The 27698-nt window shown below is 45.3% G+C and overlaps 1 protein-coding gene across 2 annotated transcripts in view; it reads left to right on the forward strand.

The window, feature by feature from the left end:
• The window catches only part of LOC122558714 (cadherin-8-like), a 340449-nt gene that overhangs the window by 295913 nt on the left and 16838 nt on the right, over positions 1-27698 (forward strand). For both annotated transcript variants that reach the window (XM_087995704.1, XM_087995703.1), the window contains 2 exons: positions 8802-8923; positions 13075-13192. In XM_087995704.1, coding sequence (XP_087851830.1) covers positions 8802-8923; positions 13075-13192 — 240 coding nt within the window. The remainder of the gene's footprint in view (positions 1-8801; positions 8924-13074; positions 13193-27698) is intronic.

Here is a 27698-nt window from a genome sequence, read left to right on the forward strand (position 1 = left end):
CTGCTCCCCGATCCAGGTCTCACCTCGAGCGCACTCTGCTCCCCGCTCCAGTTCTCACCCCGATTACACTCTGCTCCACGCTCCAGGTCTCGGCCTGAGCTCGGACTGCTCCCCGCTCCAGGTCTAACCCCAAACACACACTGCTCCCCGCTCCAGGTCTCACCCCAAGCGCGCTCTGCTCCACGCTCCAGGTCTCAGCCCGAGTGCACTCTGCTCCACGCTCCAGGTCTCGGCCCGAGTACGCTCTGATTCCCGCTCCAGGACTTAGCCCGAGCACACACTGCTCCCCGCTCCAGGTCTCGGCCCGAGCACGCTCTGATTTGCACTCCTTGTCTCGGATAGATCGCACTTTGATTCCCGCTCCAGGTGTTGCCCCAAGCACAGTCTGATTTGCACTCCAGATCCTGGCCCGAATGTCCTCTGCTCCACGCTCCAGGTCTAACCCCGAGTGCGCTCTGCTCCCCGCTCCAGGTGTCACCCCGATCACACTCTGCTCCTCACTCCAGGTCTCGGCCCTAGAATGCTCTGTTCCCGACTCCAATTCTCACCTCGAGTGCGGTCTGCTCCCCGCTCCAGGTCTCACCCCGAGCACGCTCTGCTTCACGCTCCAGGTCTCACCCCGAGCTGACCCCACTCCAGGACCCGCTCTGACCTCACTCCAGGACTTGCTCTGACCTCACTCCAGCACTCGCTCTGACCTCACTCCAGCACTCGCTCTGACCCCACTCCAGCACTCGCTCTGACCCCACTCCAGGACTCGCTCTGACCTCACTCCAGGTCCCGCTCTGACCCCACTTCAGGACTCGCTCTGACCTCACTCCAGGACCCGCTCTGACCCTACTCCAGGACTCGCTCTGACCTCACTCCAGGACCCGCTCTGACCCCACTCCAGGACTCGCTCTGACCCCACTCCAGGACTCGGTCTGACCCCACTCCGGCACTCGCTCTGACCCCACTCCAGGACCCGCTCTGACCCCACTCCAGGACTCGCTCTGACCTCACTCCAGGACCCGCTCTGACCCCACTCCAGGACTCGCTCTGACCCCACTCCAGGACTCGCTCTGACCTCACTCCAGGACTCGCTCTGACCCCACTCCAGGACTCGCTCTGACCCCACTCCAGGACTCGCTCTGACCCCACTCCAGGACTCGGTCTGACCCCACTCCGACACTCGCTCTTACCCCACTCCAGGACCCGCTCTGACCCCACTCCAGGACTCGCTCTGACCCCACTCCAGGACCCGCTCTGACCCCACTCCAGGACCCGCTCTGATACCACTCCAGGACTCGCTCTGACCCCACTCCAGGACTCGCTCTGACCCCACTCCAGGACTCGCTCTGACCCCACTCCAGGACTCGCTCTGACCTCACTCCAGGACTCGCTCTGACCCCACTCCAGGACTCGGTCTGACCCCACTCCGGCACTCGCTCTGACCCCACTCCAGGACCCGCTCTGACCCCACTCCAGGACTCGCTCTGACCCCACTCCAGGACTCGCTCTGACCCCACTCCAGGACCCGCTCTGATACCACTCCAGGACTCGCTCTGACCCCACTCCAGGACTCGCTCTAACCCCACTCCAGGACTCGCTCTGACCTCACTCCAGGAGTCGCTCTGACCCCACTCCAGGACTCGGTCTGACCCCACTCCGGCACTCGCTCTGACCCCACTCCAGGACCCGCTCTGACCTCACTCCAGGACCCACTCTGACCCCACTCCAGGACTCGCTCTGACCCCACGCCAGGACCCGCTCTGACCCCACGCCAGGACCCGCTCTGACCCCACTCCAGGACCCGCTCTGACCCCACTCCAGGACCCGGTCTGAACCCACTCCAGGACTCGGTCTGACCTCACTCCAGGACTCGGTCTGACCCCACTCCAGGACCCGCTCTGACCCCACTCCAGGACTCGCTCTGACCCCACTCCAGGACTCGCTCTGACCCCACTCCAGGACTCGCTCTGACCCCACTCCAGGACCCGCTCTGACCCCACTCCAGCCCTCGCTCTGACCCCACTCCAGGACCCGCACTGACCCCACTCCAGCATTCGGTCTGACCCCACTCCAGGACCCGCTCTGACCCCACTCCAGGACCCGCTCTGACCCCACTCCAGGACCCGCACTGACCCCACTCCAGCATTCGGTCTGACCCCACTCCAGCACTCGCTCTGACCCCACTCCAGGACCCGCTCTGACCCCACTCCAGGACCCACTCTGACCTCACTCCAGGACTCGGTCTGACCCCACTCCAGGACCCGCTCTGACCCCACTCCAGGACTCGCTCTGACCCCACTCCAGGACCCGCTCTGACCCCACTCCGGCATTCGGTCTGAACCCACTCCAGGACCCGCTCTGACCCCACTCCAGTACTCGCTCTGACCCCACTCCAGGACTCGCTCTGACCCCACTCCAGGACCCGCTCTGACCCCACTCCAGGACTCGGTCTAACCCCACTCCAGCACTCGCTCTGAGCCCACTCCAGGACTCGCTCTGAGCCCACTCCAGGACCCGCTCTGACCCCACTCCAGGACTCGGTCTAACCCCACTCCAGCACTCGGTCTAACCCCACTCCAGCACTCGGTCTAACCCCACTCCAGCACTCGGTCTAACCCCACTCCAGCACTCGGTCTAACCCTAATCCAGTACTCGGTCTGACCCCACTCCAGCACTCGCTCTGACCCCACTCCAGCACTCGCTCTGACCCCACTCCAGGACTCAGCCTGTGACCCGCTCCGCTGCTGAAATATATTGTTGCGATCGAGGTCAGAGGTACACTCCATTACCTTTCATCATCCTACTCCTCCACTGATCACAAGATTGAAGTTTAGTTGGATTGATGATGTGACCACGTGCAGATCTCAGATACAGCATGGCAGCTGTGCTCTTTTAGTCACCAGCAAATAACTGGCTTATTGCCAAAAAGCAAACTCACTCAAATGAAAATGCAAAGATAATTGACGAAGAGTTGAGAATGTGGAAATACATATTTTACAATGTTAGCTGGTGGTCCTCTGCCAGATCTTAAAATGAAATTGTTTGTATGCTTAAATAGTGTGGTGATTTGTTACTGGAACGTATTTACATGAGACTGCAAATGTTCTTTAACAACAGAACAAAGGCTTATTGTACAAAGGAAAAAGAATAAACCAAGCTATTTGCATAATTAAGACAGGAAGATCTTGAACTGCAAAGCAATTTAAGTTTCAACTTATTTCCCAATAGTAACCATTACAGAAACTCAAATCCAGAGAAATTATACCATGGTCTCGACTCTTTAAAACTAATTCCTGACAGTTCTTTACTCTGACCCGTGGAGTCACTTCAATGAGTCTTTTCCAAATTTGTTTTTGTAAAATTTACCATAAGTCTGAGAACCTAAACTTTCTTCGTTCTAACCAAACACTTGGAAGCTTTACCAACTAAACCTTCCCGCTATGGTGACTTGTTCCATGACTGCCCTAAAGCCCTTTGAAGGAAGAAACTGAATCTAATTCTAAACTCTGGAGCATCAGAGGCTGAGGGATGATATTGTAGAAATTTATAAAATCAGGAGGGGCATGGATAGGGTAAATAGACGAGGTCTTTTCCCTGGGGTGGGGGAGTCCAGAACGAGAGGGTATAGGTTTAGGGTGAGAGGGGAAAGATATAAAAGGGACCAAAAGAGCAACTTTTTCACTCAGAGGGTGGTACGTGTACGGAATGAGCTGCCAAAGGAAGTGGTAGAGGCTGGTACAATTACAACATTTAAATGGCACCTGGAAGGAAGAGTTTAGAGGAATATGGGCCAAATGCTGGCAAACAGACTAGATTAATTTAGGTCTGCATGGATGAGTTGGACCGAAGGGTCTGTTTCTATGCTGTACAGCTCTTGACTCTATTTATAATGAAAAACCACCAAAATTATAATGGGAATAGAATAACAGGAGCTGAACATAGTGTTAAATGACCAATTTGAATATGCTTGCTTGCTCTGGTAAATTAATCTCTGCCACCTTGAGCTACAGTCGAGGGTCAAACCTTTGGTTTAGTGATAGTGTCCTTGCCTCACAATAGGGTCCTGGTTCGAATCCTCTGCAGTAACAGATCAGCCAAGCTGAGTCTGAAGGATCTTTGGCACTTATCACATTATTAATCAAGCTGTGAATCCTTCCAACACTTCATACTATTCTCCAGCGAAAGAGTTTGAAGATGTGAAAAGAGAAAGCTGACGCATCTCTTGCAAAACCCCTGTGCAACATCAATGTGGATTGACTCGTGAATAATTAATACATTCGTGCAAAGAAAACTTTGTATATATTAAGACGTTTCTCTTCTTGCAACATGTGGTCAATGGTTATCATTAGAAACACGCTTGCAGTTAATTTTCTCTGCTTTTCGAATTTTTGCTCTTTCGGCCTACTTCCTCCAAATCTGTGTTGTGTTCGTTGTGTTCAATAGCTTATTTGTTATGAGACAGGGCAAGAACTCAAGAGGCTTGAAATCAAAGAGAAATCCAACATGCATGGCAATGGTTTCAGAAACTTTTTAAGTAAGAAGGTAATATCTGTGAAAGTAACCATGGAATTGTTGGATTGTTTGAAACTTCCACCTCCTTCACTAATATTCCTGAAGGAATTAAATCTATCCTTACCCAATCCGAGCAGAGGTGATTGACAAAATAAGCAGAAGTGACACTGAGTGGTTAGAATATAGAATGCTCTTAGTGAGTTTTGAGAAGATTTGTTGCTCGGTTGAGGTACTGGATGTAGGATTGCTCGCTGAGCTGGAAGGTTCGTTTTCAGGTGTTTTGTCACCATACTAGGTAACATCATCAGTGAGCCTCTGCACTAAGCATTGCCGATGATTCCTGCTTTCTATTTATATGTTTGGGTTTCTTTGGGTTAGTGATTGTTTTTACTGTGGTGATGTCATTTCCTATGGCTATGTCATTTCCTGTTCTTTTTCTCAGGGGTGGTAAATCGGCTCCAAGTCAATGTGTTTGTTGATAGAGTTCCGGTTGGAATGCCATTCTTCCAGGAATTCTTGTGCATGTCTCTGTTTGACTTGTCCTAGGATGGATGTGTTGTCCCAGTTGAAGTGGTGTTCTTCCTCATCCGTATGTAAGGATATTAGTGAGAGTGGATCATGTCGTTTTGTGGCTAGTTGATGTCATATATCCTGGTGGCTAGTTTTCTGCCTGTTTGCCCAATGTAGTGTTTGTTACAGATCTTGCAAGGTATTTTGTAAATGACATTAATTTTGCTTGTTGTCGATATAGGGGTCTTTTAAGTTCCTTTCAAGAAAGACCCGATACAGACAACAAGTAAAACTAACAGGATGGGAAGGAGGTCACGGTGACAGACAGCGTAATAAGTAAAGCTAAAAGGAAGGGAAGGAATGGGAATGGGTTGAGGATTATGGTGGAGGAGGTGCTGTCGCTACTGATTGTGGTCTATGGGTCAGGGAGTTGAGGATCCAGGTACAGTCTCAGAGCAAAGAGATGACCCTTTAGAACTGAGACGAGGAGGAAATTTTTTCAACCAAAGGATGGTGAATCTGTGGAACTCAGTGTTGCAGATGGCTATGGAGGCCAAGTTTCTCGAAGACAGAGATAGAAAGGTTCTTGACGTGTAAGGGGTTCAATGGTAATGGAAAGATGGCAGGAGATTAGGGTTGAGAAACATATCATTCTCAAATAGCAAATACTCAATGGGCCAATGGTCTATATCTGCTCCTATACCTCATGGTGTTAAGGCATAGAACAGTGGAGTGTATTATAATGCTACTAATCTCCAGTCTCTTTGACTGACAAAGCAGAGACCAGATCAAGCTTACAAAAAACAAAAGCAAACTTGTCTCTTCTTGACATTGTACGACATCGCGCCTTCACTGGCTGAGAATTCAAACCAGCGAGAAATAATTTGTATTCTGCTTCCTGTTTAATGAACAATTAGAACTGATCTCAAATTAATGTTTACATTTCCGACTGAAGTGAAATATGTGCCAGATCATTTGGCGAATTTACATCAATTTTTCTTGGTGCTGTCTCCTCCGCACAAAATGTAGCGATTATTTGCTTTTTGGTGTGTTCAATATTGATTTACACACATCCCTTATTTATGAAGTGACAGTTTTACATTTTAATGAGGTGGGAAAATATTTGTGTGGGAAAATTTCATTTGCTAATGAAAAAGAAAACCTGAGCACAACTTGCTGAAGTTATTATTTTGTTATATTTCGGCAGTGTCCTTTGTAAATCTTATATCTAAGTGCCATGTATTGACACTGAAGGCAATGTCACAGCACAGATTGACCAGAATGATAATAGGACTTAAAAGGTTAAACTTTGTGTGTGCAACCTTTGTATTTAAAGAGTTGAAGATGATCTCATCAATGTGTTTGAACTGATTATATCACATTTGTTTCGTAATGCCTTATATCAAATCCAGCCAACCAAACTGCCTTGATCCTTTGCTTATTGATGTAAAAGCAGACACCTACACCTTGACCCTCCATCATCCCTGTAACATCTGGAGAACAAGGATTGTATTGACTGTATTGACTACAATTCTGCCTTCAACACCACAATTCCAAACAAACTCATCTCTAAACTCTGAGACCTCTGTCTCGGCTTCCCCCTCTGTAACTGGATCCTCAACTCCCTGACCCATAGACCACAATCAGTAGCGACAGCACCTCCTCTACCATAATCCTCTACATTGGTGCCCCACAAGGCTATGTACTCACCCCCTGCTATAAGGTGAAGGTGCCAGTGTTGGACTGGGGTGTACAAAGTCAAAAATCCACACCACACCAGGTTATAGTCCAACAGGTTGATTTGAAGCCACAAGCTTTCAGTTACTGCTCCTTCCTCAGGCAGGTAGCGAGATAGAATACATCAGTAGCAGAATTTATAAGTAAAAGTTCAAAGGGTCATACAACTTATCTAAATGTATTGTGTAATCCTAGATGGCTATTAAGTCTTTAATCAGTTAGAAAGAAGGTGCAGGTTTCGATTGATTAATATGTAAATGACAGAAGTTCTTTCAAGTGACTGACCCAAGTTAACTTCAGTTTTTATCAGAATAAAGGTGAGACCTCAGGTCAGACAACATATTTTAGGTGTGAGGCCATGTTGACATACTCCTTATACATTCAGGACTGTGGCCATATTCCAGCCCAACTCCATTTATACGTTTGCTGATGACACCACTGTTGGAGCTTGAATCTCAAACAGTGCTGAAACAAAATACAGGAAAGGGATTGAGTGCTTAGTGGCATGGCGTGAAAGCAACAACGTTTGGATTTTAAAGATTGCAGGCATAAAGAAGACAGCAGATGCAGGACAGTTGGTAGCTCTGAATTCCTTTCTCTCCTTTTCTTCAAAGCAAATAATGAATTGAACTACAAATAATTATAACACCAACTTCCCTGAGCGGCAGAAAGAGTGCCAAGCAAACCAAGAACAGAAACGGACCAATATTTTTGATGATTAAGTATTCTGTTAACCTGTGGGCCTGCCTACATCTGTTGACTTCCACCCAAGTGCCTTTAGCACTGTCCAGCTGAGTCTGCACACCTGTCCCAATTATTATTTACCCAACTGCAGTAGTTTCTTTTCCAGTTCTCAGACTATTACCTCTGGTGCTGCTGCATTCCCTCATCCAAAAGATTTATCCTTAACTCCCCTCATTCTCATCTCCCTGGTCCTTGCAGACATAGTCCAAAAAACACATTGCTTTGATACCCAGATCTACTTCACCACCATCACTTTCAGCTCCCTCTGCAGTCACTAAATTGTCAGACTGCTTGCCTTGCCACCCATGACTGGATAAGTAAAAACTTTCTCCATCTAAATATTGGGAAATTAACCACAAATGTCACTGGGTAACTGCTAATTCTGTCCCTCTTCCTGTCAACTTCCTAAGGCTGAACTTGACTGTTCACAAACTTGCTTTCATATTTGATCTGGGCTGAGTTTCTGACCATAAATCCATCCTATCACAAAGATTACCTACCATGATACCTGAGCTATACCTGGCCAATCTCCTCCATCTGTCATGTGTGATGGAAACTCTCATCCATGCCATTTTGTACCTTGAACATTGACCCTTCTAACAGATGCCCTGCTTGGCCTCCTACTTTCTACCCTCTATAAACTTGAGGTCATTCAAAATTCAGCTGTCTTTCCTCGCTCCAAGTCTCGTACATTCCCCATCCCTGTGCACATTCAATTCCACTGGCTTCTGGCTGAGCAATGTCTTAATGTTAAGATCCTCACCTTGGTTTTCAAGCTGTCCATTGCCTTACACTTCACCATATCTGCAAATCCCTTCAGCTCGACAATAGTCCAAACAATACGTGGTCCTTCAATTGTGGTCTGCTGAGGTTTCCACAAATTTTGACCCTGCTCCATGGATGACTGAGGCATTAAATTATTGAGGTCTGAAGCTCGAGAATTCTCTCCTAATTATCTCCACTTTACTGCCTAACCTTTCTTCTTTCATATCACAATTTGATTGATAAATTTCCAGTGAAGTACATTGTAGTGTCTTACCATCTTGGAGGTGCCATGTGGCATTTATTGCCTGTCCCTTGAGAAGATGGTTGGTGAGCGGCAGTCCTTGTGCTGTCGGTAGACCCACAATACCCTTCAGAAGGGAAATCCAGGATTTTAACAGTGAAGGGACAGTGATATATTTCCAAGTAAGGATGCTGAGTGGGGAACTCACATGTTGTGGTGTTCCCATGTATCCGCTGCCCCGCTCTTGTTGGTGGTGTTTGGAGTGTTAGCTGACTGTATTTTATTTTATTTTTGCCTGCAGGGAATCATAGCCAAGTATCCCGTGTACCAGTGGCTATTAAAGTGCTTGATGTTAATGACAATGCTCCGGAACTTGCCTCACAAACTGAAGCATACTTGTGCGAAAATGGGAAATCTGGACAGGTGGGTACATCAATACAGACATTAAGCATTTTTGATGCCCATGACCAATGCCCAAGGGCACTCATTCTTAGAGAAGAAACAAAATGCTCACAGGGGACTGTTTTAACCTTGTCTGATAGAATTAGTATTAGCTTTATTGGCATGTATTCAAATGAAAAGGGCTGGTTATTGTCAGGATACAGATAGGATTGGGTTCACTGCTTGTTCCAAAATCTTGGCACCGTCTTACATTAGTGGGGAATGATGCAGGGAACGGCATAAAACCCCATTTCCATCTGATACGGTAATTTGCCCACTCAGTACGTTTATTGAAGTTACTCACGCTGTGTTGGACATTGGTAACTTAAAATGATGCAATAGCTGCTGTTGTCCTCACAATAGTGTCTCCCACATACCTCACCTAATAACATCCAGTAAATGCAAAATACTGCAGATACTGGAAATCTGAAACAAACACAGAGAGCACTGGAGAAGCTCAGCAGGTCTGGCAGCAGCTGTGGAGAGAGAAACACAGTTAACATTTCAAGTCTTCTGTGATTCTTCTCCAGAACAGTTCTGAAGCGGTGTCATGCTGGACTTGAAACATTAACTCTGTTTCTCTCTCTCCACAGATGCTGAAGGACCTGCTGAGTTTCTCCAGCTTTCACTGACTTTGATTCAGGAAAGCATCAAGCTTTGCTCCGTGGTCTTTGTTAGGTTAACAGCATCAGCTGTGTTTTGCAATTGACCCCAGTTTAGCGAAGGGAGATGGAGAATGTACCAGCCAATTCTGCTGTTTGTTCATTATATCTAACATCTGTAAAAGGGTAGAGGTTTATACTTCACTCCTCAGTGATCAGACACTGGGTGCAAACACTGGGAGTTGTGCAGTCATCTCAGAAATTCAAAACACACCGCCATTTTTTGACTACTGAATCTAGGCTAATGCTCAGTACCCTACTGGGGGAGTGCTGCACAGTCAGAGCTGCTACCTTTCAGAAAAGGGGACAGAGACCCTTCCTGCCCTTCCAAGGGATGTGAAAGATCCAATGGTGTGATTTGAGGAACTAAGAATTTCTACCCAGTGTTCTGGTCAATACGTATCCCTCAACCAACAACGCAGCAAGAGATTATAGAATATCTTTTCACTTATTGTAGCTTGGAGAACTTTGATGTCTACAAATAAACAGCTGTTTTCTGCACCATACAGCAATGGATATATTGTTCAATTCTTTCTCTGGTCTGTAACACCTCGCTTTACTCTGATACAAGCCTGCACAAAAAAAAATAATCAGAGGATTGGGGCACAGTTGGAGGCCATTTGACCCATCATTTATGCGTTGGCTCTGTAAAATATCATGATTTAATATCATTCTCTTGGGGTTTTTTGTACACTATTTCTATTTAAGCAATCATCCATTGCCCTCCTGAACATCTCAGATGAACCTGCCTCTACAAGTGAAGTCTCTCTGATTTCCAAAGTAGAAGCAATTAAAAGCACAAAGCTTGCTGCAAACTCATGTGCTGAACATACCCACATGTCTGACACTCTGTCATACAGATGAGAATGCTCTTTCGATCCTTTATTTGTTCTCAACACGTGGTAAACGCAGACATGTATCACCCAACCCTACTGCCCCAATGATACTGGCAATATGGTTTCTTGGTGGTTTTGAAGGGCTTGTTAGTTAACCAGGCCGGTGCGGGGAAGCAGTCACATATCAACCAAGATTTCACCAGTCGGAATACATCCCAAATTCGGTGCCAATGAGGTTGTGGGCCCAGATATCGGGGTTGTGATGCCCATCATTTAGTTACAAAAGGACAGTTAGACTCCCAATGACTTCCAGAACTAGAATTACAGTCTCAGGATGATGGGTAGGCCATTTCGGACTGAGATGTAGAGAAATTTCTTCACCCAGAGAGTGGTGAGGCTTGTGAAATTCTTTGCCATGGAAAGCGGTCAAGGCCAAAACATTGAATGTTTTCTTCAGAAGGAGTGAGATGTAATTCTTATGGCTAAAAGGATCAGAGGGCATGAGGGGGCGGGATGGGGTTCTGAGTAGAATAATCAGCCATTACCATATTGAATGACAGAACAGGCTCAAAGGACCAAATAGCTTACTACTTTGTCTCCTTCCATGCATCTCAGTATCTCTGATCCAATCAGAGAGCCAGTAGCTCTATTGACTTGGCCTTGCCACCACATGAGATAGGGGTGACAAGGAGAATGTGCAGGAGTGTCTGTTTTGAGGTACTCACTGCAGGAGGTAGGGGTAAGTCAGTTACCTTTTATTGATGGAGCCAGACAGGTAGACCCCAACATCCAGAGAGGTACCCCCACTCACAATGACAATGCGTTCACTGGGGATCTGAGCAAGAGTTAGCCTAGGGTTGGGACAGAAACAAAAGCAGAAATTGCTGGGTAAATTCAGCAGGTCTGGCAGCATCTGTGGAGAGAAAGCAGTGTTAACATTTTGGGTCCACTGACCCGTCTTCAGAACTGATGGTAGCTAGGAAAAGGTTGGTATATATGCTGAAGGTGGGTTGGGGGAGGAGCAAACAATAGACAGAGATAAAGCCCAGAGAGTGAGAACAGCAGTTGGACAGACAAAGGAATGGGTAAATGTCAGCCTGGGAAAAATCGATAGCTGTTAATGGGGACCATTAGACACTGACAATGGGTTGGCTGTTGTAGCAAGCCAGGTCATAGAGTCATGCAGTCACACAACATGGAAACAAACCCTTCCTTCCAACCAGTCCAAACCAAACATAAACTCAACCCAATCTAGTCCCACCTGCCTACTCCTGCTCCTTATCCCTCCAAATCCTTCCTATTCATGTATCTATCCAAATGTCTTTTCAATCTTATTGTTGTATCCATATCTACCACTTCCTCAGCAAGTTCATTCCACACACAAACCACCCTCTGTGTAAAAAAACAAATTGCCCCTCATGTCTTTTTTAAATCTCTCTCCTCCACCTTAAAAATATCCCCCCTCGTCTTGAAATCTCCCATCACAGAGAAATGACAATTCCCATTAACTCTATCCATACCTCATTATTTTATCAACTTCTATCAGGTCACCTCTCAACCTCCTATGCTCCAGTGAAAAAGCCCCAGCCTATCCAGCCTTTCTTTATAACTCAAACCTTCCATACTTGGTGATGGCAAGCCCTGGGGTGTGGGGAGGTTGAGGTAAGGACATGGGAGAAGGCGCTCAGGCTGTCAAATTATTTAACTTAATATTGAGTCCGAGCAAATGCAGAACAAGGATAACTTAATGATACCCTCTGTTGAGCCCGTGTAAGACTGATGGAACCATTGCAAGGTATTTGTACTCATGGAATAATAAAGATAAAGTCACCATGGCCTCCCCAGATCATAGGAATGCTCTGTCATTACAGAGATGACTGGTGGTCATTTCACCTGAGGGTCACCGCACCTCAGGTGAGGGGGGAAGATGAGTTCTTCAGGGTAACCTCAGCCAGTGTAGGAATGGAACCCAGCCTGTTTGATATTATTCTGTATCACAAACCAACCGTCCAGCCAACTGAGCTAATCAACCACCCTGGGGAAAGTAATCTATCATTGATCAGTGCCTCCAGGAAAAAAATGATTGGGAGGTAGAGAAGTCAAGATGTAAAGATTATTCTGGTCATTGTGCTTGAGCAACATTAGGAAAGCATGGGAGGATTCCTACCTTTGAATGCAACGTAAGAACTAAGAGCAGGAGTAGGCCATCGAGCCCCTTGAGCCTGCTCTAACATTCAATAAGATCATGACTGGTCTCTTTTATGGACTCAGGTATGCTTACCTGCCCATCAGCATTATCCTTAATTCCTTTACTGTTCAAAAATCTACCTGTCTTTTCCTTAAAAACATTCAATGAGGTCGCCTCAACTGCTTCACTGGGCAGGGAATTCCACAGATTCACTACACTTTGGGTGAAGAGGTTCCTCCGCAATGAGCCTTATTTTGAGGCAATGTCCCCTAGTTCTAGTTTCACCTGCCAGTTCTTATCAATGTACAAGCTTTTTCTGAAGAAAATATTCACAGTTTTGCTGGTAAAACAGTAGCAGATGAACCTGTACCTGACTCCGCACCCTGCTGTTGTGTTCTGATTTTACTGCCGTGTGCTTGTCTTCACTGTTCATTTCATCATTAACAGGTCATTCAAACAGTCAGTGCCACAGATAAGGACGACCCAAAGGCTGGGCAATATTTCTTCTACAACCTGGCACCAGAGATTTCCAGGAACCCCAATTTCACAATCAAGAACAATGCAGGTAAATATGCTCAACTGTCACAACACGGGAGTAATGTCCCTATCTCAGATTGTCCCATCAAACAGTAATGATACTGTTCGTAAAGCCGGGAAGCAATCAGGACTGTTCAGATTGTGTTGCAATACCTTTCGATCTTAATTACAACTCACGGTAATTAACTGGTGGATTATCCATTCCAAAGGTAATTGTTATTCTGGCAGGACTTGAAAAATAAATCAAGCAACCATGCCTGTGCGTTTTGTCTAATTCTTCTGATTTTGAATAAATGTGTTGCTTGGTGAGAACAACGTTTTAGAGGAGCACTGACTTCAGCAAGGGGAAGGTGCTGTGAAAAAAAATACAACAATTCACAATGTTGTAGTGCCTTTTCATGAAACAAAGCATCCCAAGGTGATTCACAGAGTGACTATGAAACAAAAGTTAAGATGAAACTTCAAAAGGAGGCGGGGCACGGGGGGGGGGGGGGGGGTGGGGGTGGCAGGGGAGAAGAAATGAAAACAAAGTGTTAGAGAAACTTAGCAGGTTTGGCAGCATCTGTGGAGAGAGCAACAGAGGTAACGTTTTGTCCCGAAGAGTCACTGGACTTGAAACATTAACTCTGTCTCTCTCTCCACACACGGTATCAGACCTGCTGAGTTTCTCTAACATTCTCCATTTTAATTTCAGATTTCTAGAATCTGCAGCTCTGTGTTTTCTTGAAAAGGAGCTATTCAGCTCGGGGACTGCAAGCTGGGTCAGAGAGATAAAAGTTCAAGGAGCATCTTAATGGAGGGAAGAAAGGAGGAAAGGCACATAAGGTGTAGGGAGAGAAATCCAGACAGAATTCCAGAGAGAATTTCAGAGCTTAGTGCCTAGATAGGTAAGGGCTTGGCTACCAAAGGCACAACAATTAAAATTGGAAATATGAAAGAGGTTGTCATTGCCAGAGTACAGAATGATGGGAGGTGTACTGTTGTGAAAATTGTAAAGCACCTGTCAAACTTTTAATAAACGCCAGTTGTACCAATTCTGTGATGTCCCCATAGGTCAATGTCCTTCTTAACTTGCAGATCACTATATATCACTGCCTTTTCATTCTTGTTCCTCATAGGAGTGGGAACAGTTTCTCCTGATCTACTCTATCTGGTCCCCTCATGATTTTATAAAGCTCTATGAAATCTCTCAGCCAGCTTCTCTCCAGGGAGAACAGTCCCAACTTCAATCAATCCTCCTCATTCTGGGGCCTAGTCTTGTGAATTGTTTAGTGTGATTGAGATCTCAGGGGAGTAGCTCCTGGATCCAGAGGTATGATCTGGGCAGCTGCAAAACACAGGAACCCCAGCTTTATGAATCATGTGACCCTCCCCCACACACACACACACCCCTCCTGGACCACCCCAGACCCCACACATTCTCTCACTTGCTGCAGCTCTGGTTTCTGGTCATCAACCAGCTGATATTCAACACCCCCAGAACCCACCCATCGTGGGACCAGATGCTAAAATCACGAAGCAGTTGGTTGGGTGTTTGACACTGAAGTAACTCTGCAAAGGCCGGTATCCTGTTACCAAGTCACTCTTAACTGATACATGAACAGTCCTTGACTTTAGTACTGCCTCACACAGCTCTTCATTCCATTCTCCCCTACGTCATCCATTCTCAACCTTCCATGTTGGCCTTGACATGGAAACCCAAGTGAGATGCCCACATTGCGAACTAGATGTTTTTTCATCAACCCATTCAGACATATCACACACACCTCTGGAGCAGGTGAGACAACACCAGGGTGTCTTGTCTTAGACATAGGAACACTAAGGTGGTGCAGTGGCTCAGTGGTTAACACTGCTGCCTCACAGAGCCAGGGACCCAGGTTCAAATCCAGCCTCAGGTGACTGACTGTGTGGAGTTTGCACATTCTCCCCGTGTCTGCGTGGGTTTCCTCCGGGTGCTCCGGTTTCCTCCCACAGTTCAAAGATGTGCAGGTCAGAGGGAAATGGGTCTGGGTGGGTTATTCTTCAGAGGGTCAGTGTGGACTTGTTGGGCTCAAGGGCCTGTTTCCACATTGTAGGGAAATCTAATCTAATCTCTAAGGACGACTATTGTACCATAAAGTCTTCCTATTGCTACCTGGAAACAACTGGTCTTAATTGACACTGCTTCTCAATCTCATTCCAGGATCCCTAATTGCTAATGGTTTGGGGACAGTGGTGGAGTGATCAGTGTCACTAGAATAGTCATCTGGATGGCCAGACCAATGCTTTGGGGAGTTAAAATCTTGTTACGGCAACTGGTGGAACTTAACTTGAATGAGTAAATCTGGAATCAACTCCAATCCTCAACCCAACCTACTGCCAAATTCAGTCTTAAGGTTCAGTTTCAATTGCTTGAGGACTTTGAATAATGGATAACTAAGAGAGGAACACAGGCAACCCATATGGGTCAATGTGATGCTTCACAACTTTGTGTTGGAAGAAGGATAGCAGGAAAGTGCAGTTGAGGATGATCAGAGCAATCAAGATCTCATAGACTAGCAGAGCAGTCTCAATAGGCTGAATGGCCTACTTCTACTCTGACATCTTATGCTTTTATGGAATTAGCTTCAGATTGGAGTTGCCCATAAGCATCCTGAACTGTGGGTAAAGTGAGACTTGTCTAAAGTCATGCATTAAACATTGGACTCTTTTTGCAATCCATTCCATCAGCTAACACAATAGAATTTGTCAGTATTGAAGAAGGCTATTCATTCCATTATGCCTATCTAGAATTGCTATCTAACAAAACAAGTCAGTAATTTATTTTCAATTCCCTGCACTTCTTTAATTTTTTCTCTTAGAAATATTTGCTGATTTACCTTTCTCTTTGGGCTAGTTTCAAGAGCAGGTGCAATTTCCATAGTGTTTCTTTTTAATTGATCAATTGCTGAGATCAGCTACAATAAAAACTGAAATTGTTGGGAATACTCAACAGGTCTGGCAACATCTGTGGAGCAAGAAACAAAGCTAACATTTCATGACTTCTTCAGAACTGAAGAACGTTGGACTCAAAACATTAATTCTGTTTCTCTCCCCACAGATGCTGTCAGATGTGTGGAGTTTCTCCAGCACTTTCCAATCCTATTTCAGATTTCCAGCGTTTGTGGTATTTTTCTTTTACTGTGAGTCCCGAGGAAGATATTATTTTCAAACTCTTGTGTGCTGTGGAAAACCATGTTACGAGTCTCTCACTTAATTAGTTCATTAAGTAGCTGTGCTTTAAAACTACAAGCTGTTCAAATATGTTTTGGAAGGGAGAAAAAAAGCACAATTAAATTGAAAATACTGTGGCAAGATTCTTCTGCTGAATTGTACAATGCTCCCAATAGACTAGTTCTTACCAGTTCCTATAAATAGGACTGTGAAGATGACTAATTATTAAACAAGTCAACCCAAAAATTATGTATTCATTGAGTTCCTTCCATGCTGAAAGTCAAAGAATAAATTAAAGAGGATGGAAAGAGATTTAGAATTGAACGAGAAAGTGGAGATAGAGAGAGCACAAGAGGGCAAATGGGCAATCCAGAAGGATGGATTACAGCCGCAACATCAGTTATAGTAATAATAAGAGAAGTGAAAGCCAGACATGGAGCGAATTAAAATTTTCCAAAAGAAGGAATTAAGGAGCCAGAAAATCAACATTGACCTGGGAATGATGAGAGGAATCTGTAAAATGGAAGCACCAAGCAGATCAATGAGGTGAGAGTCAAGATCATACTCCCAGTGAGGACCCATGCACAAATCGGTAAAGGGAATGCTTAATTTCCATCAAAATGATACGGTTAAGAGTGAACTGCCTCTTATTTATCGGGGATCTGAGTTCACATCCAGGTCAGACTCAGTGAAATGGATTGAACATATAAAGAAGGTGTAAAAGATCTCACAGGACTTTCCAAGCAAGCACCTATCAAACATATAAAGTTAGGAAGGGAACAGATAAGATAGGAGGAGGGAGGTTGTTCCCACTGGTGGGTGAAACTAGAACGAGGGGAAATATCCCCAAAATAAGGGGGATCAGGACTGAGTTGAGGAGGAAATTCTTCACCCAAAGGTTGGGAATGTGAGGAATTCCCTGCCCAGTGAAGCAATTGAGGCTGCCTACTTGAATGTTTTTAAGGCAAAGATAGATAGATTTTTGAACAGTAACAAAACTAAGGGTTATGGTGAGAGGGTGGGTAAGTGAAGCTGAGGCCATGAAAAGATTAGCCATGATCTTACTGAGTGGCACAGCAGGCTCAAGGGGCCAGATAGCCTACTCCTGCTCCTTGTTTTTATGTTTTTATATATCTAGCAGCCTGTTTCTGGGTGAATGGGCTCCAGACAGTGTCAACAAAAGCATGCAGAGTCTAATGTGGCCACGGTACACTGCAATGGATAACCACAAGGACCCTCCACATCCAATTTGCACATACTTTTCACTGTCAGGCTCCTTACTGTGACTGCAGAATGTGTTGCTAGAGGTGACAGCATCTAAAAAATCAACTGGGGGTTCAACAATGGAGCAAATAGCTTTCCAAACATTGGGTGACATTTTCCACATTCCCTGGAGGTGACTGGGAGAGTGGGAAAGGGATTTAATTCAGCAGATAGTGATGTACCTAAACCCCGGTCACCTTTCCTCCTCCATCAGGACTAAGTTATGGACATGAAGGTCCATAATCTACCTTCATCCCCCATGGTAACCCAGGCTCTGAATTACATAAAAGCCTCATTCATCTGCCATTGTGAGTAATTTAGCTGCATACAAACCCATTCCATATGCTACATGTATGACAGCTGAAATTGCAGAGAAATCTCTCTGAGTTTCTTGAAAAGAAGAATCCAGATGGTCACTTCCATGGGGCTCAGGAGGTAGCTCTTACTTCATAGCACACAACACTTGCTAGAGGGTTGAACATTGGGAAGTGACAGGTGGAGTTGAGTGTGTGGAGGGTGCACTGTCGTCAACCATTGCCTTGCCAATGATTCCCTTCCTCAACCTTCCGGCAACCATGGCCCCATAGATATCCACCCCAACACCCAAATACACCCCCTACCTCCGCGCACACGGATTACACAACGATGATGCTTTGGCATCCTGGAACTCTGGTCCATTCTATTCCTGCACTGTTGTGTGCTTATGTCCCACTCACAAACAGCACGATTATAGAACAGCACTGAACGTTCCATTTGGTTGTTTGATAGATTCAAAAAAATCCCATCACTGTGTGGAAAAGGGCGCTAATGTTTTGCTGAAAATGTCACAATTAGCCATAGGAACAATGTGGATATTAGCTGTCTATCAACCTCATCTGTCATCTCTTGGGCTTTGCTATGCACTGATTGGTTGTTGTGTTTACTTTATTTCCTTTCTTATAACTACCTCCCTTCTCAAGTCTTCTGCCATGGTCTCAGAGTCTTAAGTCCCCTGTTATGGTTTCAGTTTTGATTCTCCTCTGTCTAACTTGCATCTTCCAATTTCTTATCATTAAGTTCCCACCCTGAAATTTTCAATCACGATCTCTGATTCTTAGGAATCCCACAGCTATTTCCCATCTTCCGATTTCCTGTTGCTACCTATCATCCCTGAGTGTCCTGTGACATGCTGCACACCACATGTGTCCCGTCACTCTCCAAGTCTCAGGTTACTTTGCAACAACTTCCTGATCATAATCAGAAGTTGGAGGAAGCTTCAAACTCACAAACATGCCTATCAACATAGATGAGTGGGCCCAGCGGTCTGTTTCCGTACAGTATGACTCTATGAAATTTTCCTCGTGCCCTGATCCAGATCAGCCTATTCTCAGTGGAGCCTACTCTCTGTGTGTGCACGCCTGATCTATCAGGAGCATTGAGTTATAAAACCTGCAGGAACATAATGTTTTGAGCATCGCATTCTGTTTGTATACTCCTCATTGAAAGAATAATGTAAATGAATGAGTTATCTTGGAAAATTACAGAATTATGAACTGCATGTTTTTAATTAATGGCTATTAGTAATCACTATCCAAAGCTTACACATGTAATTACACGGTGATTTGAAGGGAATGAGATGGCAGTTTTGTTCTCTCTGCATTATTGAGTCCCTCCCTCACAATGTTTCTCAAAGGAGAAATTACCAATTCATCATTTTTTAATGTTACATGGGTGGGTTACCAATTAGTAAGAAAATGAGAGCGATAGCCCCTTGGTGACACAATTTCTGATGAAGACAGTTTTTTTTTTTGCCCTCATCTCTAGCTTCCCCCAGGGAGCCACAGACTACAGAGAGGGAAAAAAATAGAACCTGCCTGAGTATATTCAAACCTGAAAGTAAAACCCAGATTAATTCCAGACTTAGATACAATCCTGAGTTCCAATGCCAATCAAGACACTATTGACATTGAACCATGGGTTTGTGAGTTCAAATCTTGCTCCATAAAACTGAAGCAATAAAGCCAGGCTGACAGTTTCAGTGTCACTGCTGAGGGAGTTCTGCAGTGTCTGAGGTGCTCTCTTCCAGGTGATATCTTAAATGCTCTACACTAAAGACCTTGTGATGATATTTTGACGGTTAGAGGAGTTTCTCTGGCATCCTGGAGAATATTTATCTTGCAAGTGTTGCCATTAAAATCCAGTAATCTGGTTGCCATCTCATTGCTGCTTATATGAGCATGCTGCAATCAAATGGATGACTGTGTTTCCTACAGTCCAACAATGGCTACACTTCAAAAGAACTTTACTGGCTGAAGCAATTTGAAGTGTTCTGCAGTCAGAAAAAAACACTGTATATTTTTGTCTTCCATATTCCTTTTTATGGATCACCAGCAAATTACGATAAACGTTAGTCTGATGGTCAGTCTTTCTCCTTCAATTTATCTTGCTCTGCATGATTAGTAGAGCAATTGTCATTGCTTTCCTCCATTTCCTTACCATCTCTTAACTCATTCATTGCCTGATTCTCAAAGTGTCATTACTCCTCACTTCCCTGGATATTTCCTTCTTCATACATTTTTAAAGATTTTCAAGAGACCATCTTGGTGTCAACTCATCACTGCTCAATGATTTATCTCGGTTTTTCCATCAAATTCTTTTTGAACAATATATTTTGTTTTTCATTGAGAAATGTCATAGATGGTGGAGTTTGAGGAGAAAGTGAGGACTGCAGATGCTGGCGATCAGAGCTGAAAATGTGTTGCTGGAAAAGCGCAGCAGGTCAGGCAGCATCCAGGGAACAGGAGAATCGACGTTTCGGGCATATGCCTGAAGAAGGGCTTATGCCCGAAATGTCGATTCTCCTGTTCCCTGGATGCTGCCTGACCTGCTGCGCTTTTCCAGCAACACATTTTCAGCATAGATGGTGGTGTGACTAGCATCCAGTTCATGATAGCTTGACTGAGGTTTTGTGCACTGCTGCAGTCCCTTACTAAATAAACAAACTATTACAAATTACCATTCCAATCTCTAACTTCTCTCTGTGTTGTTAAAACTACACATTTGAATATTTGGGTAAACAAAACCAATTTGTGTTTCTGATACATGGCATCTCATCACCAGACAAATTGATTTGGTGTTTTAGGTCAATCTGTGATCTGCCATCCTGTATAACAAGTCTCCTTTTGGGAAGGGAATTTTTCCCTGATAAAGATGATATTAACAATAGTGCAGCACTGTCAATACAGAGTTCCTGCTGATGTCTTTAGATTAGATTCCCTGCAGTATGGAAACAGGCCGTTTGGCCCAACAAGGCCACACCGACCCTACAAAGAGCAACCCACCCAGACCCAGTCCCCTACATTTACTCCTGACTAAGCCACCTAACACTATGGCCAATTTAGCATGGCCAATTCACCTAACCTGCACATCTTAGGATTGTGGGAGGAAACCGGAGCACACAGAGGAAACCCACATAGGCTGGGGAGAATGTATAAACTCCAAACAGACAGTTGCCAAGGTTGGAATCGAGTCCCTGGCACTGTTAGGCAACAGTACTAACCACTGAGCCACCGTGCTGCCCAAGGGTTGCACCCTCTTTGGAGAGGGTTTGTGAATTTACATCCTTCTGAATCATTTACAGAAATACAAGCGCACCTATTAGGGAATGTAACTTGTAGGAATGGAAAACTCATTTTATTTCCAATATCAATCCAACTAACTGCTCTCACCAAATTGTGCAATCCTCTTTTTCACACCAGAGACCCAACTAGAATTACAATTATACTATTCACTGCTTTAATAACTTTGAGTGAATGTTGGTGTTAGCATCCTTCATGTTGTTATGGTCTGTGCTACCTCCATAGTCTTCAGCCTGCATTAGGGTACATGCATGGATCCCATGTCCCATGGGTTCTTGATGCATTGGCTGCAATGCACTCTTGAGGCTATACTATATTGCTAGACTAATCCTGCTCTGAGTCTGCCACCGCTGTATCTCATTTGCAAGAGTAACTCTTTCTCACTCTCAATTCGTCCTCTAAATTCTTTATGTTCTATTGTACCTTGTATTTTGGCTCTTTAGCACTGTGTTTCTGTCCCCTGTTTGATTTTTATTTTGGTTACATGATAGTGTTAATGTTAGAGTAGCCTCATTAAATACATCATCATTAACACATTCCTTTCCTGTTTTGGTATATAAATATCCATTCTTGATAAGCCAAGGCACATATAGTACAGAGTACAGAGAAGGTTTACCAGGATGTTGCCTGGTACATGGGATTTTAGCCATGAAGAAAGGTTGGATAGACTGGGTTTGTTTTCACTGGAGCCAGGAGGGGTGACCTGACAGAAGTTTATAAGATTATGAATGGCATGGATAGAGTGGAAATTATGAGGCTTTCCCCCAGGGTGAAGGGATCAGTTACTTAGGGACACAGGCTCAAGGTGCGGAAATGGGATGGGGGTGGTGTGGAGTTTGAAAGAGATGTTCGAGGCACCTTTTCACACAAATGGTGATGAGTGCCTGGAAAAGGCTGCCAAAGAAGGTGGTGGAAGCAGACACAACAACAACATTCAAGAAATACCTGGACGAATACATGAATAGGAAGGGAATAGAGGGATACGGGTCCTGTAAATGAAGACAGTTTTAGTATAGAGGAGCAAAATGTGACGGCACAGGATTGGAGGGCCGAAGGGCCTATTCCTGCACTGTATTGTCCTTTTTTTTGTTCGTTGTACATCTTTACTACCTTCTGGATGAGTGAAGTTCTGCTTCATGTTTCTTCTTATTTTTAATTTTAAAATGATTGCAATAGATGTTTTAACCTATCAGTACAGTAAACAATTTCCCTGTAATTGCTTAGTAATGCAAAAAATCAGTGTGATTAGCGAAATATCTCATTTTATCAGCCATATTTCAGTTCATAACAGGAATTAGCTTTGGCTCAGATAGCATCACTTTCAATGTAGAGTCAGCAGGCTGTGCGTTGGTGTGTCGTTCAAGAGCTGTAGACACATCACCCTGGAAGTGCAGTGTTGAGGGAAGGTTCAGAGAGCCAGAGTCATAGAGATGTACAGCACAAAAACAGACAGAAACGGTCCAACTCTCCATGCCGACCAGATATCCTAACCTAATCTAGTGACACTTACCAGCACCCAGCCCCGATTAAACGCTGTAATTGTACCAGCCTCCATCACTTCCCCTGGCAGCTCATTCCATACACGTACCACCCTCTGCGTGAAAAAGTTGCCCCTGAGGTCTCTATATCGTTTCCCTCTCAGCCTAAACCTATGCTCTCTAGTTCTGGACTCTCCCACCCCAGGGAAAAAAAACCTTGTCTATTTATCCTATCCATGCCCCTCATAATTTTATAAACCCAGTCACTCATCAGCCTCCAACGTTCCAGGGAAAACAGCCCTAGCCTATTCAGTAGCTGTAGCTCAAATCCTCCAACCCTCGCAACATCCTTGTAAATCTTTTCAGAACTCTTTCAAGTTTCACAACATCCTTCCGGTAGGAAGGAGACCAGAATTGCACACAATAGATTGATGTCTTTTTATTGAGATGTTATACGATCCCTTTCAAATAAAGCCTTTCCAAGGAGAAGATCTCACAGCTTTCTGCAAAAGAGTGGGTGAGGTCTCCCAACTAATATTGATACCTCATCCAAAATCAATTAAAAAAAGGCAGTCTGATTGTTGCAACTTTGCTTTTCATTGCATTATAGTCTTTTGGGAGTTTGTGAGGTCAGTTAGTTTATGTTGTAAATTGTTGTCCATGGCATGGGTTCAATTCCCACACTATCTGAGGTTACTGTGAAGGACTCTCCTTTTCAACCCCTCCCCTCACTTAAGGGAGTGTGAACCTCAAGTTAAACACCAGGATTCATCTGTCTCAGCTGAGACTAGATTAGAGTGGTGCTGGAAAAACACAACAGGTCAAGAGGAGCAGGAAAATTGACGTTTCGGGCAAAAGCCCTTCATCAGCTGAGAGACCAGCCCTACGTAACTATGGAGACTTTGCCTTTGCCTTGTGCAAGTTATGTACTGTGTTTCTTTCTTTACTAAACATGGTTAAAAATTCATTCGTGGTATGTGACCATTGCGGACTATGCCAATATTGATTGCTTGTCCTTAGTGCCCTTGAGTTGATGACAGTGAGCCATCCTTTCGAAACACTGCAGCCCATCAAGGATGTGAAAATATTCCATTGGATCGAACATATCCGCAGTTTTGAGAGACACAATGTAAAATTTATTGTTACAGGAAGAGTCTTTCTTTGGTGTCTGTAGTGCTTCTACCATTAACATAGGATAACAGATGGGCTGGAAGGAATGACACGGCATTGCACAAACAATGATAGGAATCAGATGTTATAACCTGCTAGGGCGGAACACAAGTGTTTTGTATATGTTCTGCCTAACCTTCAATTGTGTTTTCAGCCTTGTATTCCCTCCCACCATCTGTCGGTGCATTAAAGACCCAGGTGCTGGTTGAATCATTCCTGTCTCTGCAAGTTCAATATCATCAAATAGCATTGCCTGGATAGATATTTTTAGCACTGTTCATAAAGTCACATGGCATTAGAAATTGCTTCTTACTATAAAGTGCTATTTCCGAAAAAAAAACTACCAATTACTGATTGCAATGGAAAATGCAATTTTGGTTTTGTAAAGTGCATTCAAACTTCTCAAAGTGACTGTGCCAAATGAACACTGCTGAACCAATACTGAACCCTGCACTTATAAAACAATTGAGGTATTTGCAAAAGTGGAAGAGTTCGTGCCTCCTTCGTACTCAATTACTACTCACTGCTTTGACCTTTTCAATTTCGCTTTCAATGTTCCTCCCTTCATCTCCTTGTTCTGGAGTCCGACTTTATACCTAGTTGGGCCCATTGAACATCGATCCACATTATCCTTCCTGGGATGAGATCTGCAGAGACCCAAAATAGCTGCTTGTCTGGGCACAGACAGTGGGTTAGGAGTTGTGCTGTCTCTGCTGTGGCATGTTTGGAAGTGGGAAGGGTATTTCATGAGGTAGGATGATGTCATTGCTTTCTTGGCTCTACGAGAATCAATTCCTGAAGAAGGGCTCATGCCCAAAACGTCGATTCTCCTGCTCCTTGGATGCTGCCTGACCTGCTGCGCTTTTCCAGCAACACATTTTCAGCTCTACGAGAATCAAGTCAGGGGAGGGATAGCCCATTCTTATGAAGGGCTTATGCCCGAAACACCAATTCTCCTGCCCCTCGGATGCTGCCTGACCTGCTGTGCTTTTCCAGCACCACACCCTTAACTCTGATATCCAGCATCTGCAGTCCTCACTTTCTCCCAGGGTAGGGAAAGCCTCCCTGGTCCTGCTGTCAGTTAGTAGGCCCTTAAGTGGGCCATTTACCAAAGAATCCCAACAGTGCAGATACAAGCCATTCAGCCCTTCAGATCTGCTCCTCTGAGGGCATCGCAGCCAGACCCAACCGTTCCCACCCTCACCCCATAACCCTGCAGGGGGTTTTACCCCATGGCTAAACCACCTAGTCTGCACATTCCTGGAGACTATGGGATGATTTACCACAGGTGAAAGTGAGGACTGCAGATGCTGGATATCAGAGTTAAGGGTGTGGTGCTGTAAAAGCACAGCAGGTCAGGCAGCATCCGAGGGGCAGGAGAATTGATGTTTCAGGCAAACACCCTTCATCAGGAATGAGACTGGGAGCCTCAAGGGTGGAAGGATAAATGGGAGGGGGATTGGGCTGGGGGGAAGGTAACTGAGAGTGCAATAGGTGGATGGAGGTGGGGGTGAAGGTGATAGGTTGGAGAGGAGGGTGGAGCGGATAGGGGGAATGGAGATTGACAGGTAGGACACGTCATGAGGACAGTGCTGAGCTGGAAGGTTGGAACTGGGGTAAAGTGGGGGGAGGGGAAATGAGGAAACTGACGACGTTCACATTGATGCCATGGGGTTGAAGGGACCCAAGGCGGAAAATGAGACTTTCCTCTTTCAGGTGTTGGGTGGTTAGGGAGTGGGAATGGACGAGGTCCAAGACCTTCATGTCCTCGGCAGAGTGGGAGGGGAAGTTGAAATGTTGGGCCACAGGGCGGTGGGGTTGATTGGTGCGGGTGTCCCGGAGATATTCCCTAAAGCGCTCTGTGAGTAGACATCCAATCTCCCCAATGTAGAGGAGACTGCTTTGGGAGCAACGGATGAAATAAATGAGGTATGTGGAAGTGCAGGTGAAACTTTGATGGATGTGGAAGGCTCCTTTGGGACCTTGGACGGAGGGCACTGGTTTTGCAATTCCTGCGGTGGCAGGGAAAGGTACCAGGAAAGGAGGGTAGGTTGTTAGGGGCGTGGACTTGACCAGGTAGTCATGGAGGGAATTGGCAATTTACCATAGCCAATACACTGAACCCGCACTTCTTTGGATTATGGGAAGAAAGTGGAGCACCTGGCAGAAACCCACACAGACTTCCACGCGGACAGTCAGCCAAGGCTGGAATCGAACCAGGATCCCTGGCGCTGTGAGGCAGTGGTGCTTACCACTGAGCCAAACAGCACCAGGTGCCTCATTACATTACCACTGACATTAACTCAGAGCAAGTATGGCCTCGTTATGATTGACATGTGAAGCCCTCCACACTGTTTGTGGTCTGGGAAGATGGTATCTTATTCAAAGGCGTTTAGTACCTCAGCGAGGGAGTTGACATCTGGAATCAGTGATGGTTGACTGAGAGTCCACTCTTTACCCTTGCAGATGACCCTTCCCCCCAAACCCGGTGGGCCCCACTGCGATAACTCCTTCCACCACTGCTTATCTCAGGCCTGGGTTGGTGTTTCTCAATCTCTGTTAGGTGTCAGAGCAATTCAGAGCAATACCCGCTTGTAAAAGAAACAGGAACAACACGGCATAGATTTATGAATGAAGCTAGGGTGATGTAAGAAAAAAATACTTCCTTACACAGCGAGAAGTTAAAATATAGAATGCACTGCCTGCAACTGCAGGTTCAATTGAGGCATTGAAGAGGTTATTGGATGATGAGTTGAATAGAAATGGTGTGTAAGAGTTTGGGGAAAGGGAAAGAGACTGACATGAGGTAATAGAATCAGTGCAGGGATGGTGGGCTGAATGGCCTCTTTCTGCACCACAACAGTTCTGTGAACCACAATTTCTCCAAAGGCACTGCCAGTCAAAGTCAGTGCCAGCCTCTCATTGGCCCAAGCCAGTGAGGTCTGACTTTTACAGTTTGAGGGCATTCACCTCATGGAGAAGCTGACAGGCTCAGCTTTGGTGCCCCATTACCAAACTCCGGAAGGCGGCTTTCCTTTCTTGGCAGTCATTGGCCCATGGCCAGGCCTCTTGTCAATATTGACCATCCCTGCTAAGTGCCCTCAGTCTATCTGGGTAATACTTGCCTGCCTTAACTCTGTATCTTCACCTCCCTCCCCCTTCCCCAACTGACCTCACTGAATTAGCTTGAGGGCACATGCCCACTATATGCCTTCTTCCTCCAGTGCAGTGACCCACAGCAGTGAAACTACTGAGCTGCCAGTTGTGCAACTGGATTGACAATGCTGAGTCTGGGTGTTTTCCTTCACACACCTGACAGACCTGTAAAGTTGCCCAGTAACGGGGCAACCCAGCCCCACTAAATGAGGAAGTGGGATCCCCCACCACAGCCACACCCAACCCATCCCCGCTTTCAGTCCTGACCTGTGATAAATTCCAGCACATGTTTCAAGTGTGGGGGACTTGAACCTGGGCCTCCTGACCAGAGGTAGGGGCAGTACCACCACACCACTAGAGCCTCTAACACTAGGAATGCAGGCAAATGTGATTAGATGAGCTGGAGCTCCCATAATGAGGCAGGGAGCAATGGATTTCAAATCTGAAGTCATAAGCATTCAGATACTACTTGTGACTCAGAGTGAGAACCTCCTGAATTATAACACCAGACACATTTCTTTTCATACATCACTGTATTTGGACATTTTATGGCATGTGGGACTTGAACACACGACCTTCAGGCCCAGATTTGGGAACATCACCCCTGCACCATACAAGTACTGAAATCTATGTTATCTGATCTCTGCTCCCAAGTGGT

Source organism: Chiloscyllium plagiosum, unplaced genomic scaffold (genome assembly GCF_037043375.1).
Source record: "Chiloscyllium plagiosum isolate Xiang-an unplaced genomic scaffold, Cpla_swu_hap1 HiC_scaffold_17, whole genome shotgun sequence".
NCBI lineage: Eukaryota > Metazoa > Chordata > Chondrichthyes > Orectolobiformes > Hemiscylliidae > Chiloscyllium > Chiloscyllium plagiosum.